The sequence below is a fragment of the Cavia porcellus genome, unplaced genomic scaffold (genome assembly GCF_034190915.1).
Source record: "Cavia porcellus strain 051 isolate PalLab524CR breed Dunkin Hartley unplaced genomic scaffold, mCavPor4.1 scaffold_20, whole genome shotgun sequence".
NCBI lineage: Eukaryota > Metazoa > Chordata > Mammalia > Rodentia > Caviidae > Cavia > Cavia porcellus.
Window position 1 is genome coordinate 39,716,177 of NW_026947503.1, and position 18,223 is coordinate 39,734,399.

The 18,223-nt window shown below is 33.5% G+C and overlaps 1 protein-coding gene across 1 annotated transcript in view; it reads left to right on the plus strand.

Moving 5' to 3' along the window:
* Positions 1-18,223, plus strand: part of Rit2 (Ras like without CAAX 2) — a 354,349-nt gene that overhangs the window by 89,743 nt on the left and 246,383 nt on the right. The window contains exon 2 of the mRNA XM_023566849.2: positions 2,478-2,534. Coding sequence (XP_023422617.1) covers positions 2,478-2,534 — 57 coding nt within the window. The remainder of the gene's footprint in view (positions 1-2,477; positions 2,535-18,223) is intronic.

Below are 18,223 nucleotides of genomic sequence, written 5' to 3' on the forward strand. Positions count from 1 at the left end.
ATGGGGAGAAATAAGGAATTTTATCAGGTAGTGAAGGCTAGTGACAATACATAAAGGGTAGCAGATGCTCTCTAAACTTATTTAGCAAGACTCTTGTTAAAACTGAGTTGTGAAACGGTGGTACAACTGGGTTATCAAAGAAATGAACACAGAATCTGAGGCCTGAGTGACTAGGGGGTTCAGAGGAATCCAACTAAATTTTGGTGAAGAGTAAGTTACCAAAATGAAGGTGAAGAGCAGTCTAATCCTAGGCTGAACACTTGCTGCTGGGTGCAAAGTATGGAAGTAATTCTGAGAACAAGGGTGCAAGTTGGGTTATGTAGTAAATTAAGATTGAAAAGTATTGTTACCAAAAATACTTTTATGATATGCTATATATGAAAGACCACATATGATAACATATCATGCTAAAGTTTATCCTAACAGCTGTAAATGTGTGAGTGACATTATTTTTTTATGATTCTTGTACTATTGTAGAACATCTAATGGAAAGAGAATATTTACAGAGGAAACAGTTTTGACTTTAATCAAATAGAAATTTTCAGAAGAAATGATGGATTCTGAACTAGCATGATATCAGAAGACATCAAGATATACTTTAAAGATATTTTGAAAATAAAATGAAATTTCATTTTTATCCCTAGAGTAAGTAATATAGGGAAGGATACAATTAACCTAGATAATTGGCTAGTACAATGAACAAGTATGTATCTTTTTGTTATGATTTAAATAGAATTCCAGCCTTAAATATTGATTTAAATAGAATTCTAGCTTTAAATATTCCCATTCGAGCTTTAAATTTTTTGAATCAAAACTATTGTTAAAGTTGAGAGTTTTGACTAGCCAAATTTATTAATCAATATAAGCCTGAGTCTCTGACCTTTGTCTTCTAACTAGACGGAAACCAACAGATGTCAAAGAGATAGAGGTAACTTTCACTGAATCTCATGACAAAAAAATAAAAATAAAAAATAAAAAAAAAAAAAAAGAAGAAGAAGAAGAAAAGAAAAAAAGTCCCCAGATGCTTCTTTATATCCATTTAATAAACAGGTTGCTTTCAGTTTGTTTTTCTGAAATAGTCTAACTCCTAGGGCTATCTGTAAGGAATGTTCATTTGCATTTCAAAAATTTCCCAAAGCTGTCAAACTGAGTAGCACTTTAATATGCAGACATTCTTTCTTAAAGCCAAGAAAAGAGAAGGGCAACCATGAAAGTGTAAACAAATTCTCTTCTACAAGGTCAGGTTCCATTTCTCAGCAGGTTTAGACAAGTGCCTTTTACATGTTCCTTGAATTTAACTATATCTTCCCTGATCTGAGTATCGGTTACACTATAAACATATTGTTCAAGAAAACCAGAGCTGAGTAGTACAGTAGTAAAGATAGATGTGTTTTTCAAGAACTATTCTAAAAGAGGAAAAGAAATTTAAGTAGAGAAATGGACTCAGTTCTCCATATGATAATGACTACTGAGGATTTAGGGGCAAGACCAGGAGTGGAAGGGGAAGGAGAGAGGGATTGTACTGGTGGACTGAAAGTTACTAAGAGGTGAAGTCAAGGGTAGAAAGATCCTTGCTAACCAGATTTAATAGGATTCCTACTAAATGGAGACCAGGGTGATCATATAAGATCTCTAATCGATATAATAGAATGTTTGCTGTAACTGGGCTCTGCAGGGATGCAAGAAAAAAGGCCACAATTGAGGTTCATTTAAGATGAAGGCTCAGAGGATCTCATAGATATAAAAAAGATATGGGCATGGAGTTGCACACCTGTAATCTTGGTATTTGGGAGAATGAGACAGGAGAATCACTGGAAGTTTCAGAGAAGCCTAGGATACAAAGTGAGTTCATGGATGGTCTCAACTACAGAGTAAAAACCTGTCTCAAAAAAGAAACAATAAGCAAGTAAATAAACAAAATAAAAAGAAAAAATAATCAATGCCTTTAACTTATTGAAAATATTGTTTTAATGTTAATAGTTCGGAAAGAGGTTAGAAAATTAAAGAAAAAAAATAAAAGAAAAAGGTGGCAAATACCATACATTGGGCAAAGTAAAAGTGAAATGGTTTAACTTTAAAAATAAAATAAGCAAGAATTTTCATAGCTAAAAGAAGCATTAGGGGTTATCTCCTCACTTTAAGATGAAAAATGGATGTTTTAGAAAATACATAGTTTGTTTGGTGAAAAGATCTTGGTGGTCACAACTCTTTAACCAGAGCAAGCTAAAAGGAGCTACTTGGTATATTTATCACAGCAAGAACTTCTTTACTTTTACATTAATTTAATTTCTATAAATTACTCCAAAGAAGTGCCTAATATTATATATTACATTTTCTCTACCCAGAGCTCTGTCTTATTGTCATTTTTTGTTCATACAAACAAATTACTCACAATAGCCTATTAAAAGATTGGAGAACTATGTTAGTGAAAAGCAATGATGAATTAGTAAATTTTCACTGAATTCTTTTTCTTACAGCCATGACAATGCAGTTTATTAGTCACCAATTTCCTGATTATCATGATCCCACTATAGGTAAGTAAAAGTGTCCTTTCTTGTTTAGCTCAAATTAGTAATATGAATATCACTGATGTTGATGAAGAATGAAAAATATAATTTATGTCATGTTCTAGAACATGTATATATGCAGATATAATAAGTTTACCATAAAGACTCAAGAGACATTATTTGATATAACATTTATTCTTGAAATTTTTGTTCTGCTTATTCTGGTAGATAATATTTATACTTCATTAATTTGATCTCATTATCCACTAATTAAGATGTACTGTTTCAAAAACTAATTTGAAAAATTGTGCTATGAATAATGTAGCTGATGTGATTATAAAAGTATTTTGGTAATCAGTCTCTCAATTTTCTGTCACAGAATTACATAAATACGTTAATAGTATTTTTGGGAGTTTTTAGATATTAGACTAATTTCATCAAAAATCTTCACCTTAGAGAGGAAGACAGTGAGATTTAAAGAATGAAAATATTGTTAGAGCCCAAAATTCATCCATGTGTAATTCCTGTATGTAGTTTTTCTAGCACACTGTTCAGAAGTTTTGCTTTGGGAAGCAATTTTTCTCCCATTTAAAGAAGGAAAGATATCTTTAAAATTGCTCATCTGAAGAGTGAGTTGAAATTCTTGAGCAATCCACTGCATTATTCTTTGACAAGAAACACATAGGCATCGAAAACACAATGACCATTATTTCCCAGAGAAAGACCTTAGGGGTGCAGGGGCCTCACCTGGACTGCTGGTAAGTGAGCTTTGCTAAGGAATCCTTTTCTCTTAACTCATTTGTTATCTAAGTTTGAATATTTCTTGTCCTTACCTTCCATAGGTAAGATCTAGTTTCCTTTTGCTCATTGAAGAATTTTTATTCAAGTCTTTACTTGATATATAAAATAGTATCCAATATACAAAGTGCTTATATTCCTCCCTGCAAATTCAACAGAATATTGCATTAATACCATTACTAAAGTATACCAAAAAAAAAAAAAAAAAAAAAAAAAAAAAAAATTTTAAATGGCTAATAACTCTGTAAGGATGTAAGATTAGGCATAGGTGATTTGAATTAGGAAGGTTAAAGTTAGTTGATTGGTGTACTGCTAATCATAAAGGACATCTTCAACAAAGTAAGTTTTATTACAAAGAATGATCATTGTGTGAAGTTTTAGGAGTGATTAGTTGTAATCCTTGCTTGTTGATAATCTCTAGTTCTCTATCTTGATTCTAAAAAGCTGGATAACTTTGTACCACTATGAGTTGCAAAAAAAGAAATCTACAGATAAAATCCTTTATTTTGTATCATTGGAAAATTCAATAATATACAGTTTAGAAGATGAAAGGGTCCCTCTGCTGTGCCTTGTTTTCTGCCATCATTTAAGTTTTGTGTATAATTAGTGTCTCAATATATGGTCCTACTCACTGACCCCCATATGTAGTAGCTTGAATAGAGCAGTATATGTAAATACACAGTAAATGACTCCTTCAGAGGGAAGAAATGAGGACTATGCGATGATGATTTCTTTGGATACCCCAGGGCCACATCCATCACCTGAGATTAGCCATTTGGATATTTGGTATTAACAGCTGAGATCATAGTTTTGTTTGGTCATAAATAAAATAGCTATAGGAGAATTGTTTGAAAATGGAAACAAGCTATCGTTTTCACTTTAATTTTCTCACCATCTTCTTTTTGGCTTCTCTAGTACATTAGTTAACATTTTTTCATTGTTATCCTTCATGAGTAAGGTGAAAGTAATGGATAATTTATTTTTTAGCTACTCTGGCTATATACCTAAAGCTGAATATGGCCGAGTTAATGACATTTCAACAAGAAATTTATGTTGGTGTAGTTTTAAAATCTCACAAAATAGAGAATTTCCTATCTAGGAGGCTTAGTTCACAATTGAGATAGTAAATGAGTGTCTTTCAACTCTGTCCAGATCTCTTTGTCATCCCATTGACTGGATGCTTTTGATATGTCTCCCTGAAATATTTGAGAAATTTGTACCCTTTAAACATAGTAATACTTCTTTCAGAACTGTATCTGAAATTCTTTCTTTATAACAAGATTAGGGACCTTATCTGAGAGTGATGATATTTTTCCAAAAGAAATAATTGTACTTATATACTGGCAGCAATTTCACTCAATAACTGAGGATTTTGCTTGCATACATGGATATAAGATATCTATAGTAGGATCATATAAGTGTATTGATTTCACCTTTCCAATGGGAGAAGATTTTATATAAATATTAAATTAGTATAAGTTTAATACAGTATTTAAAGTGGAATATCTCTAGCCAGTAGATATTATACTAAACACAGCTTGCTTTGTTCATGGTAAAATTACTATTGAAATAAGAAGAAGTAACATTTGACCAAGTGTCTGGTTTCTAATCTTTTATGCCAATAAACACAAATGTCATATTTAATTAATAAATCACTGGAGATAATGACTGTATGCCATTTACTCAGCAAAAATTTAAACTCTTACTCACTGTGCAATAATCTATTTGTTTTCCTGAAGTAATTTATTAAAATATCACAGTTCGTATCTTCCAGAGATTTTCAATTCAGAAAAAGGATTTCAGAGAATTTCACAAATATTTATATATTTTTTAAATCATCACTGTAATAAAGCTGCAAAATACTGGTTGAAAGGTGTGTAAAAGAATAAATAGGCAGTTTGGTGTCTTTCTTGTAAGTTTTATTCACTGTGCACTGGTATCTTAGCTTCCTATATATTTTTAAAATTAAATGCTGCCAGCTTTCCTAGAATTCATGAATCCTCTTTAAAGAGGATTTTCATAGACATCAGATCTTAGAATCATTTGAAAAATAATGTCCTAGCATTCTTTTCTATAGATATTCTTTTAGATACATTTCAATTTGCTTTCAGTTAGAAGTCTTATTGTATAAAATTCTAATCAAATATTATAGAAAAACAAGTTGTTGATCTTTTCTTTCAAAGGAAGATGGGCTGTCTTACTGTACTATAAAAAGTATAAATACAGTCTCAGGATTTCATGTATAGACTTGTATATGTATTTTAATCTGAATTTTTGTTTAGAAAGGCCTTTATAATTGTTAGAATTGTTTCTGTTCAAGTTTATGGTTAATTACATGAAAATGAACACATGACCGTGGAGAATCAGTTCATGTCTATTTACAAATAAGTTCAGGTGGTAACCAGATATAGTGTGAATTTGTTCAGAATATGATATCTGGCACTGGATGGGAAATTTTGAGCTCTGAAAACTTTGTTTTTCCTTGTTCTTACCAAATATCTTACTCTTCGAGTAAGGATTGTTTGTAATAAATGATTGTCTCATAATTCCCTTAAATTATATTGTATATATGCATATATATGTATATACTATCTCTCATGTGCCAGCTACCATGCTAAACATGTCATATATAGAGATCAAATACAACCAGTGACTTCAAAGCACTCCCAGACACGTAAGGAAGACACAAAGTAAACAAGACTATAAACTGAGTTTATCATACAAAAAAAGCACAAAGTGCTGGAAAACAGCAATGCAGATACATCTCATTTAACCCAAAAGGCAGGAAATAGGTTCTGTCAGAAAAACAAAATCACAGTAATTTAACTACGCATATAATTAGTTTTTATTCACTATCTATTCATGAATCAAGGCAGTCTCCTTGTTACAAAATAAAATGTGATCTCTCACTGGGCAACAGCAAAATACTGTTTTGCAAGTTAGAAACAAGTAAACAGAAGTAGGAGAGAAGAAGAGAGAGAAAAAGATCACTGGATAACATAATATTGTTTCTCACTTCATTTTTGCAGGGAATGGTATAGGGTTAAAGTAGAGAAATCCTTGTGATGTTGTAGACGATCCATGTTTATAGTTATTTCTTGAGATAAAGAAAATATTCCTGAACTACCAAAGCATTTTTGCTAAAGATAATTATATTTCTGGTGTTTTCTTACTCTTTTTGTTTCTTCCCCTTTATTTAGTATTAATTCCATCAGCAATATATATGTTCTAATCTCATACAACTCAGAGTCAGTGGTTCACCAAAATAGGCAAGAATTCTTAGAAAGGACTTCAGTTTCTTTCAGCTTTTTGCCTAGTTTTATTTCATCTCTAAGAGCTGATCATATCATTCGTTTCTTTCATTTCCCTTTCTTTTTGTACCAAGAACCAAACTCATGACCTCGTACTTTCCAGACAGGTGCTGTGCCACTGAACTGTACCCTCAGCCTGATCATATTGTTTCTATCTGGAATCCAATTTTCCCTTTGTTCTTCATTGCCTTAAGATAATTTAAGATCATTACATTAAGACAGCATAGTTTCATTAAACTAGCCTTAAGTATCTATTGAATTATTCCTTTTTGTTGCTTTTCCAGCAAAAAGAAAATAGCTTCAAATAATCAGAAATTAGTTATAATTACTAGACCATGTGCCCATATATTTTTCGGTTCTCACAGGGCCACGAAAGTCATGAAGTAACCATATTTTCAGCCAAATTTTCGTATCTTATTTTTAAGGAACATACACTCTTCTAATTGATTTAACTGCAAATGCTTTTCTTCTTTAGGGTTTTAAACCTCATTTCACTTACAAGACATGAATACCACTTAATACACTCATGTGGAAGATTTGTATTCTTTCTGAACAATTGCTAAAAACTATAACAAGCTCTGCAGTAAAACAATACAATGCATCACCTACCTGATGATGGGAAGCATGAGAAAACATGGGCTTTATATTAGTGGCAAAGCATGCCAATAGTATAAACTGATCATCTGCAGATAGCTTGAGAGTGGCTAGTAGTGCAGTGTAGTACTTGAGTTTGAAAAACATCAGCGGGATTAGGTCTCTATGGGATTCACCTCTCACAGTAAGTATATATTTCTTAGTGTCTCTAGTACAGCCCAATTTTGCAAGCTATGAAATTATAAAAATAGTTGAGGTTGAATAATCCTAAAATGATTCACCTAGTATCTAGTGTGTACTAATAGAGTCACTTCTTTATGACACTACAAAATTCCTGTTAAAATATAAATGTAAGGGGAAGTAATGCCCAGAGTCATTTGGAATCATTTATGTATTAGCACAGATTAATGTATCCAATTATTTCAGGGAGCAAACCACAGAGTTGGGGTCTACAGAGCAGTACTGAACAGGTAGCTGCAGAATCTGCAGAAGTAAGAATATTACTACCAGCCAGAAAAAGTGCTACTGTGTGATTCTCAAATGAAATCAAGATCTATAAGTAGAACTCAAGGAATTCATTAATGACTATGTCATTTCTGAATATGATAGAGTAGAAATATAATTAGTGTAGAATCACGCAGACTGAAAATTGAATTCTATCTTCACTCTGGCTCCTCATTTTTCTCTCCAGACTCATCTTGCAGCACAGTGTTGTTTGTTATTGCTTAAGCACGCTGCTTTTCTTTTGCTTCTTACATATGCTAAGCCACCTCCTCTGTGCCTTTCAGTTTTGCCAGTATCCTTTCCTGTGCCTTGACTACTGTGTCTCTGATTTTTACCTGGCATTTTTTTTTTCACCTTTTTGGTCCCAGCTTGCATATGGGCTGCTTAGAGAGGTCCTCTTTGACCAATTCATCCAAGTTAACACCTCAAAGCATAAACACAAACACATACATCCATACACACATATATCCATGTATAGCATAAAGACTGCTCCCTGTACAATACACAACTTGTTTACATAATAATTATCAAGTACAAAATGTAAAATAGTGGATGTGTTTATTGTTATTTTTCTATTTGAGATACAGTTTCCAATAAGGCAGGAAACATTTCTGCTTTATTTACTGAATTTTACGCAGGACTTAGCATAGTACATGAATCGTTGGGATGATGAAGAAGTATTTTTACCAAAAGAAAGCACTTTGGGGTCCTTGTTTTTCCTTTTACTTATTTTAAATGTCTATTATCTCATAAGTTAATGATATCTCATGATACTGACTCTGACACTTGATATGGTGATCAATCCAATCATTTGCTTTTATGAAAATGCTTTGGGGTAGCTGACCATGGCCATGTAAACTAATATCCCTGCAAATGCATTGTGCTGAATTCCAAAAGGGCTTTAAGGATGCCGGGTAAACACACCCTGCTCTCAGTTTGCATCCTCTCAATCTCTTAACACCAGAAACTTTTCCTATCTTAATTGTCTCACTGGTGACTTTGCTTCCTACTTTACTTACAAAATAGAAACAACTAGAAGACAAATTTGAAGAGACTTCTATGCAGAAGGAACTTCTGGAACTACCTACACTTTGAGCTCATAATTGGGCTTTCCACTTACTAAGAATCCATGTTCCTACATAAGTCAATAGAGCACTACCATTTGAATTTACCAGGACCCATCCTGCCCTCCAACTCTAGAATCTTGTTCCACAAATTCTTTTTTATTGATAATTCATCATTGCACAAATATTTTATAGGGCCTACGTATAAAAAAATTAAAATCTTTGCTCACTTTGAGTGTCTTTTCCATTTTTCTACTGCTTTTCTAGAAAATTCCTAGAGTTAATTGCACCAAAAGACCCAGATTCCTTGACTACTTTCTTAATTCAACTCTACAGATTTTGAACTTATTATTCCACTGAAATTGCTTTTATAAAGGTTACTTTGACTCTGTAATAAATAGCTAACCCATGTCAGTTTTTGCCATTTCCATTTTTACCTACCACTAACATTAGATAAATTCTACCACGTTTCATTCAGTGTTTCCACTTGGCATCTGAGATGTCACATTGTCTTGTTTTTTTCTTTAATGTCATTAATATCTCCTCTGACACAGCCTGGCTCTTCATCTTCTTCTAAATTTGAAGTGCTAAGATTCAGTGTTTGTCTTGGATGATCAATATTCTCTTCCTTGGTGAATCTCTTCAGGATCATGCCTTGGATGCTATTTATAATCTACAAAGTCGAAAGTGTTTCCCCATATTAATATGTCTCTTTTGAGTTTGATGCTTATATCTAATTCCCGACGCAGGTTTGCTTTTAAAATGTAAAAGAGATTACTAAATTTCTCTAACCAAAACTAACATTGAGGTTTTTCACACAGAGAGAATTTTTCCTGATATATTATTTTATTATGTCTCTGGTTATCCCATCCATCTGGGCACTGATGTTTGAAAAGTGAATTTTTCTGAGTTCTTCTGAAGCCCCACACAAAATAATCTTAAGAAATCTTGATGACATTAGATGAAATATACCCAGAACCCATTGTTTTCACTACTTCTATCGCTACCATCTTGGTATGCACTAATAGACTCTCCTCCTGCGTTTATTAATACAGTTCTTTAGAGGTTTCTCTGTGTCTACTTTTGCACAACTCTATAGTGTATTTTCATTAGAGCAGAATATCATTTTAAAAACACAAGGTATATTTTGTCACACTAGTCACAAACCTCCCAGTTTATTGTTTCACTCAGGGTAAAGGGTAGAATGCTTACAAAGTCCTATGAAGTCCTTGAGAAGGACTGGGTGGGGTGGAACTTCGTTAGCGTGTCTGAAGCCCTGGGTTCAATCTTGAGCACTGCAAAATAAATAAAGTCCTCAAAAATGATACATTATGTCTCTTGTTTTGGGGGGTTTTTTTGGTTTGTTTGTTTTCATTCTCCCTTATTTATTTTATTTCAACATCAGTAACCTTCTTGATACTCCTGAAAAAAGCCAAAAACATTTTTTTTTTTTTTTTACCTTAGTGTCTTTGTACATGAGCATCTCTTTCCTGGATCACTCTTTGCTCAGATATCCACAGGGTTAATCTCATTTCTTTTTGAAGCTTTGTTTCAGGGTTCAGTTACTTTTATCAGTCAGGCTTGCCCCAGCATCACCAGAACTCCTGATTACCCTGACACATTTCTCTTTATGTCCATTGTACATATTAACTTCTTGCTTAGTGTATAGTCACATCTGAATCTTTAGATAAAAGCATAAATGCTGGATTAGTAATCAAAGTTTCCTAAAATCCAAAGCAGTGTCTGTTTCCTATGAACCAGATGTTCATATAGACCCAATGAGCAGATGTTCAATAGACCCTATGAGTGGATGACTACAGAAGTTACCAGTCCTCAAACTTTGAACAAATCAACATATATTGCTGACCTTTTCTTCATCTATAAAACTGGAGTGATGGTGTTGTTTCTCATGATGGCTATTTGAGATAACTGCTTCTCACTCTGCTCAAGATAAAATTAATATTGTGACTTTCTCAATCAGCATCCATTGAACTGGAAAATAAAAATGGTAAAAGCTGTTAGAAACATAAAAGCTGTTAGGAAGAAGCCACCTATGTTTTGCACTCTTTAGGAAATCTATCCTGGAGGATAGCAAAGCAACTAGAATGTCAATGCATTACCTTACAGAAAGATTTTGCTATCACCGCAATAACAATTACTCAAAGCACTTACAATTATCATAATTTTCCTGTGGCCAAACCATATCAGAAAGAACAAATCATAATTACAATTCCCTGATTCAATTTGCATGTGAAGTCTCTATTGACAAGCTGGATATGAATGATATATCATGTCTATGACAGGTGTCTTTTATGGAAATATTAAACTTTCCTCTTAGGTATTGAATCAGTCCAAGCAAGTTAAGAAAACTGAAAGTTTAATTTTACCAGGCTAAGATTGGATGACATGACATATACTTCAAGACTTCCTTGATCTTACACTTGAGGCATTCTTAGTCCCAAAATAGATCATGATTTAAATCAATCTTAGAAATAATTGAAAAGGCATTTTCTAGGTTCTCAGTATTCATGATAAACCCTTCTAACTGATACATTCATTATTTATAAACACTAATATAATTTTCATTTCTATTGAGTTCTTTGAGTTAGGACAACTCTGTCTCAGGTTGTTTTACCTGTCACTGTTCTGATTAAGGTTGAGTCACTCTTAAATAAATAATTAATGATCACTTAGTATGTGCCAAGCTTTCCTCTGGGAGCTGGGTTTCAATGTTTAAGAAAATAAAACACTTGCCCTCACAAAAGTTACATTTCAGTAGGGGAGTCAGATACACACACACACACACCCATGTACACACACAACGTCATTATAATGTTAGATGGTTACTTTATTTCAATCCATATATATATATATTTTTTTTTTCACTTAAAAGGACTTTCATAAATATTCCTATCTCTCTTAGAGAAAAAATACATAAAAGTTTTGAATAGAGAGTAGCATAGACCTCGAAGGCTTCTGTATAAATAAGCCTGAAATTTCATGTGTATTAGTTTCACAATATGTTCGCTTCAGAGGTGCTGTTTGCCTCCTTGCCAGATGCCACAGCTTCCTGTTGTTACTCCAACCGCTTCTAGTGGTAAGAAGGAAAAGAAATTCAGATTAGAAAGAGATGTGATATGGCCCAAGAGTGATTGTTTTTACAGATTTTATAAAAGTATGTGTCCTTTGTCCACAGTGCTAGGGAACCCCCCTACTGATATTAGAAAGGGAAACAAAGGGAAGAAAGTTTATGTCAGCATGATCAGAGTAACATTCCAGTTCACTGCATTGTGTGTGTGTGTGTGTGTGTGTGTGTGTGTGTGTGTGTTAGAGTGACAAAGAACAAGGTAGACAAAAGGTTGTGAAGAAAATTGTCAGTCTACAGTTATTCAAATTAATATTATTTTTTGATTAATTGTAAACAACACAAACTTATACAATTAAAGGCCAGTCTTATCACATCACAAACGGAATTAAGATGAATTTGGATTGATACGCCATGACCATGGAAATATGGTTATAGTTCTCTACCTGCTTTCTTTTTGTTTTTGGTTTTTAGTTTTTGGTTTTTGTTTTTGTTATTGTTTTGATTTGTTTTGTTTTGTTTTGTTGGTACTAGGGATCAAACTCATGAGAACTTGCACTTGCAAGGCAGGTGCTTATGCCACTGCCTTAAAACCCTCGCCCTCGAGACCTGATTTCCTAAGCTTTACTCTTTCACGTAATAAAATGGAAATGATGATTTTCCTTACATATGAGGTTACTAGCATAATTAGTTGAAATAATATTGGTGAAATTGTGGTGCAGAATTTTGGCACATTGTAAGCATGTCATAATCCTGTGTGTTAATAACTACTGAAAATGTAATGAGAATACTTTAATAATTGCTTTTCAGACTAATTTTTTGTTCGAGACAGGATCTCACCACACAGTTCAGACTGGCCTTGAGCTTACTCTGTAGCCCAGGCTGACCTCCAATACAGCAGTCCCCCCGCCTCAGCCTTGCAAGTACTAGGGTTACGAAAGTGCTCTACCAGGTCTAGATTTAATAATTGGTTTTAGTAGAATTTTCAGATACTACCACAACTACAGAAACTCATTGTTAAACATCTTTCATATTGATCAGATTTGCTGGCTAATTAAAATTACTTATGGTAAACATAAACAACTAAACAACCATACCTAATTCTGTTGTTTCATGTAACTAATGGTGGTTTTGAGAAAAATATTTTTCCTTCAAAGAAATCCACTTCAACATTTCCTTTGTTTATTCATTAATTATAATTAATAGGCACTAATTACATAAAGTTAAGTGATTTGTATTTATATTTTGTCTTTTTTTACAGTATAGTAGTTTATTTTTAAAGACATCATTAGTATTTATGGACCTTTAACGAGTGAATTAGGTACAATTAGAATTGGGAAAATGTATTTCTACATTATGCAACTTGGGATATAAAAGTTATTTGAACGTATCTAAAAAAGCTATAGAATGTACATTTATCTCCCCAGATTCATGAAATTCTTCTAAAAGTAGAAAATATAAAGTATTATTTTGAGAAATATTATTTAGAACTATAGCATGTCTCTTGGTACTTTCATTCAGTTACTGAAATTTCATTCAATTTGCCCAGTGAAATATTTTGACATTATTAGAAATTAGTACAATGCATAGTTCTGTGACCTCCGGGTAAAACCTTTAATAGAAACTTGTGGATTTTTAAAAGGGAGTCTTTATTATCCATGACTATGTTTAAAACTTCTAATTTAACTAATGCAGTTTTTGCCACTGTGTTCCTATGTTTCCTGGGAACTGAAAAAAAAATACATTTTGACATTTTACATTAAAGTTGACTATATCAGTATAAATTTATTCAGCACGAAATGAAGACTTTATAAAAACATTTTGAAATATCTGGGACTTTATACTTACGTAAATAATCAAATTAAATGTGCTTATCCATGTTTATAATTTGGCTCTGTGTAGATTGTCCCATAGTATGCATTCCTATCAATACACAAATAGGCACTATTCTCTGAAAGCCTGCTTCCTGAATCTAGCCAATTACAGTTGGGATGGCATAATTTATTTAGGGGGAAAAAAGCAAAGCCAAACTTTTTTTTTGCTTTTATATTATAATACAAACTGTAGAAATAGAACCTATAGCAAGAAAAAAAAAAAACTATAGCAAGAAAATTTAACATCAAAAGAGTAGAGTCCAATATAGGGAATGTTTTGCAAGTCATTGATCTAACTGAGAATTTTTTTACACCTAGAAAATAATGACAAATACATATATCTTTTTTATTTCAAAGAGGTTAAAATTAAACACAACAAAACAGATCATAATGAAACAATGTAAGAAACACAGATTTCAAAGCAAGACCACTGGAGATCTTCACTGTCTATCATATGGTCTCTTGTTTTCTTCCAAATAGTTGTCTATATCTTCACACACAGTGAATTCATAATGAACAAAATATTATTGCACTGCTCAGAACAAAATGATGAAAGCAAATTTAGGTCTTCAAGACCAAACAATAGGGAAGTCAACAATGGCTACCATTATGTCTCTCATTCTCTCTAAAATAGCTATCTATACATTCACATATGTTGAAATTAAACAAAACAAAACACACTAATAATCACTCTGAACAAAGAATAATAGTATTGCTAGATTTTATATCATGATGCTACAGAATTAGCACTGGATACCATAGTGTGTTCTTTTCTTCAAAGTATCTGTTCATTTCATCTTGCATTATACAATCAATTCTGATAAATTGTTTAGAAGTTTTACGCATGCATGAGTCTCTACATGTATACCTATTCTTTCTGTCTTAGAGGGAAAAACAAATCAAAACAAGACAAAACAAAACAAATTCCTGGAAAAACACAAAACAAAAAAGACATATAAAACCACAATACAAGGTGATCTACATGAGTTACTATGATGTTTATTGTTATTTTCAATAGAATAGCCTATATCATCAGGCATAGTATAGTTGAACATAACAGGACATAGCAATATTAATAAAAACAAAATATTGGAACATTATAAGACTTCAAAAACAGTTATTTTTTTTTAACTTTTTTTTTTTTTTTTTTTGTTCCTGGGATTGAACTCACAACCTTGCGCTTTGCCATGTGGGTGCTTATGCCACTACGCTAAATCCCCATCCCCAAAAACAGTTAATTATCAAACTGAAATGGGTATCCTATTAAATCTTGTCAACTTCAGAGTACTTGCCTCTATTCTCAGACTTGATACTAGCAAGCATACCAGATTTGAATAAAATCAATCAAGACAAAACAGCGATCTAGCAAACCAGATTCAAATAAGATCAGCCATAGGAAGACAATGTAAGTAGTATAGGTTTTCAGATTAAATTAATAGGAAATTAAGGATAACTACCATAATATGTCCTGCTATTTTTGGAATAGCTGTTTGTGCTCTCAAATCCAGTAGAAGTAGACAGACTGAAACAGAATAAAATCAAGCTAAATACAGTGATAAGAATAATGTAGATTTTAAATCCTGATACACTATTAACAGTGTCCTCTGCCTTCCATTTTTTTTTTTTTTAAGGCAATTCCTCCCTCTCACTTTCACAGGGAACTTTGTACATTTTAAGCCCCACTAACTAACCCTCTGTCTACCTAAGTGGTTCTGAACCTTTTTACCCCTTGATCTTGAGCTTGATCTTAAGTTGTATTCCTTTACCTATTAAAGCCTCAAGGTTTTCCTTCCTTATAGCTGAGTAGTTCTCCACTGCAAAAAAGTATCATGTCTTTCAGATCTATCTGCAGCTGGTGCATGAGCTGTCCCTATTTCTCTCTTGTTTTCTGTCACATAGAGCATTATTTCCTCATCTTTGACTCTGGGTTCATAAACTCTCTTTCAGGTTGATTATATTTCCTATATAGATCATCTTGGTGGACCCTATCTCCTGATCTACTCCTCCAGTGTTTCTTTTTGTTAGTGTATCAAGGCCATCTGTGTTAGAGATTATAGCCAATATTCTCTGCCTCATCTCTGCTACGCTATTTTTCTGCCATTGGTTGTCTACTTTTCTCCTTCATTCCACTGTCTGCCCCATTTATTGAGGCCTATCTCCACTGTTCCTGGAGTCCTGGTGATTTTTTTTCTCTCTCTCTGGAATGTCCTTCAGTATTTTTTGTAGAGTTGGATTGGTGGTCACAAACTCTCCCAGTTCCTCTTTGTCGTAGAAGCATCTTGTGTCTCTATTAATTCTGAGAGACAGTTTTGGAGATTATTTTCTTTCAGGGCTTGGAATAGTTTGCTCCAAGCTCTTCTTGGTTTGATGATTTATGTCAATAAGTCTGCAACGATTTTGATGAGCTTTCCTTTATAAGTGATCTGTTTCTTTTCTCTGACAGCTTTTAATATTCTGTTTTTGTGATGAATTTCTGGGATCTTTATTATATGTCTTAGTGTTGTAGCTGGCTGGAGTTCTGTATGCCTCATATATGTGAATATCATTTCTTTTTCCTATGCTATCATTTCCTTAATTATTTCTCTGATTAGCCTTTGTATTTCATTTATGTTTACCTGCTTCTTCACTCATATTTTTTCTTACATTATAGATCCTCTTGTCATCTTCTAGCCTGTGTATTGTTACTTCCTGGTCCCTTGTTGTTTTTAAGACATCTTTCCTTTCATGATTACACATTGCAAACCTATCTTCAAGTTTTGAAAGTCTAACTTTTGTTTCTGTCAAGCAATTTTGCCAGCTCTCAATGGAGTTTTTAATTTCCTGGTAATCCGTTTCATCTATACTAATTTTTTTTTTATATTCTTCATTGCAGGTTTCTTTCCTTTTTCTGAGCTCCTCCATTCTTCCATTTGTGTCTTCTTGAGAGATACTTAGCATTTCTTTTATTAATCTTCTCATGTCTTGCTTCACTTGAATTAGTATTTCAGTTTTGAGTTCTTCTGTGGTTTCATGAAGACATTTCTTTATGTCAGCTGATGCTGTGTCCATCTTGCACATTTGTTGCCCTCAATCTCTTCTGTATTTACCTATCCTGGACTTATAGTCCCTGGATTGGCTGCTACAGGCTTTTTCTTGTTTCTTTTGTCATGTCTCTGGTTTCTTTCACACAGTTGTATAGTGGAGCTCTCAGGTCCTTTCCATATTTCCCATGGTTTCTGAAGCATGCTGGCTAGGAGATTGCTGACCTCTCCAGTTTGCTGTTGATCAGTGAGGTGCACGCATGGGTGCTGTGGGCAGACCCCTCTCCTCCAAGCCAGTCAACAAGGGAGTGCCTTCACCACATTATCTGTGCTGTGCAGACATCACCAGTTCAGGAAAATTTTGTCCCTATCTATTGGGTCCTGACCAGAGGCATGACCCAGTCCAAGCAGATCCCACCAGTCTGCTTTTGGCCAAAGTGGCTAAGTGACACCACTGCAGTTCCAGGTTCAAGACTGTCCTGCCCAACTCCAATATGTCATCCAGCCAGTCACACCTTCCCTCAGGACCAAATTCTAAGCACTCACTGGGGGTCAGTGCAACTATCCATGCCACTTCCATTCTCTGTTGGGGCACATCCTCCCACCAAGGGCCTCGAGCTCACCAGTCCCCAATTTCAGCATGACCATGATTTGTCTGTCTCCAAGGTGCCCAGTACAGCCTGGGAGCAGCTCTGGTGAGAGCATGTCTGGCTCCAGCCTTTCATCCACATTTTTCCTTGCTTTCTTTCTTCCATTTTTTTTTTTTTTGTTTGTTTTTGTTTTTTTCTTTTTCCTTAGTTTCTTCTTCTTAGGGTCATGAGAATCTGTCTCCTTTCATTTGGTCTTCTCCATGATGCTAAATTCTGGCATCTGAGTTGTTTCTCACAGAAAGACGTATCAATCTGCCACCTTCCCATGCATGTACATATTTCCTCAAAGTAAAAACAAAACCGATCTGACATTAACATTAGCTGTGGGAAAAATCTATTTTAAAAAACTATCATGTATCTCATCAAACATAGCAGTTATTTTTATATGGTGTCTAAGTTTTAAATATTTTAACTTGTCACCTTTATTCAGCCATGTGAAAGGTAGGAATCAAACTGTACAGATGTCTTTTATTTTTAATACTATAGATATTCGCCAAGCGGTTAAAACCATGTAACATTTAAAAAAATGTGATGCATCTAATGATAACCTGACCGTTAGTATCTTTATCCCTTGACTTTTACTCTTTTTTATTTAGAAGCTAAATAGTAGCTTTTTATTTTTTTACAAAAAATATGTTTTTAAAGTATCTTAGGGTAATTATGCAACTGCCTTTTATCAGAATCAAATTATTTAACCTGAAATCTTCTTAGCAGTTTAGTATACAAGACCATGCTAGGCTTTCTAAAAGAAAAACAGACATTACAAGCATCAGCTAATTGTAGTGCAAATATCATTGTGTTTCATGCATGGTTGCA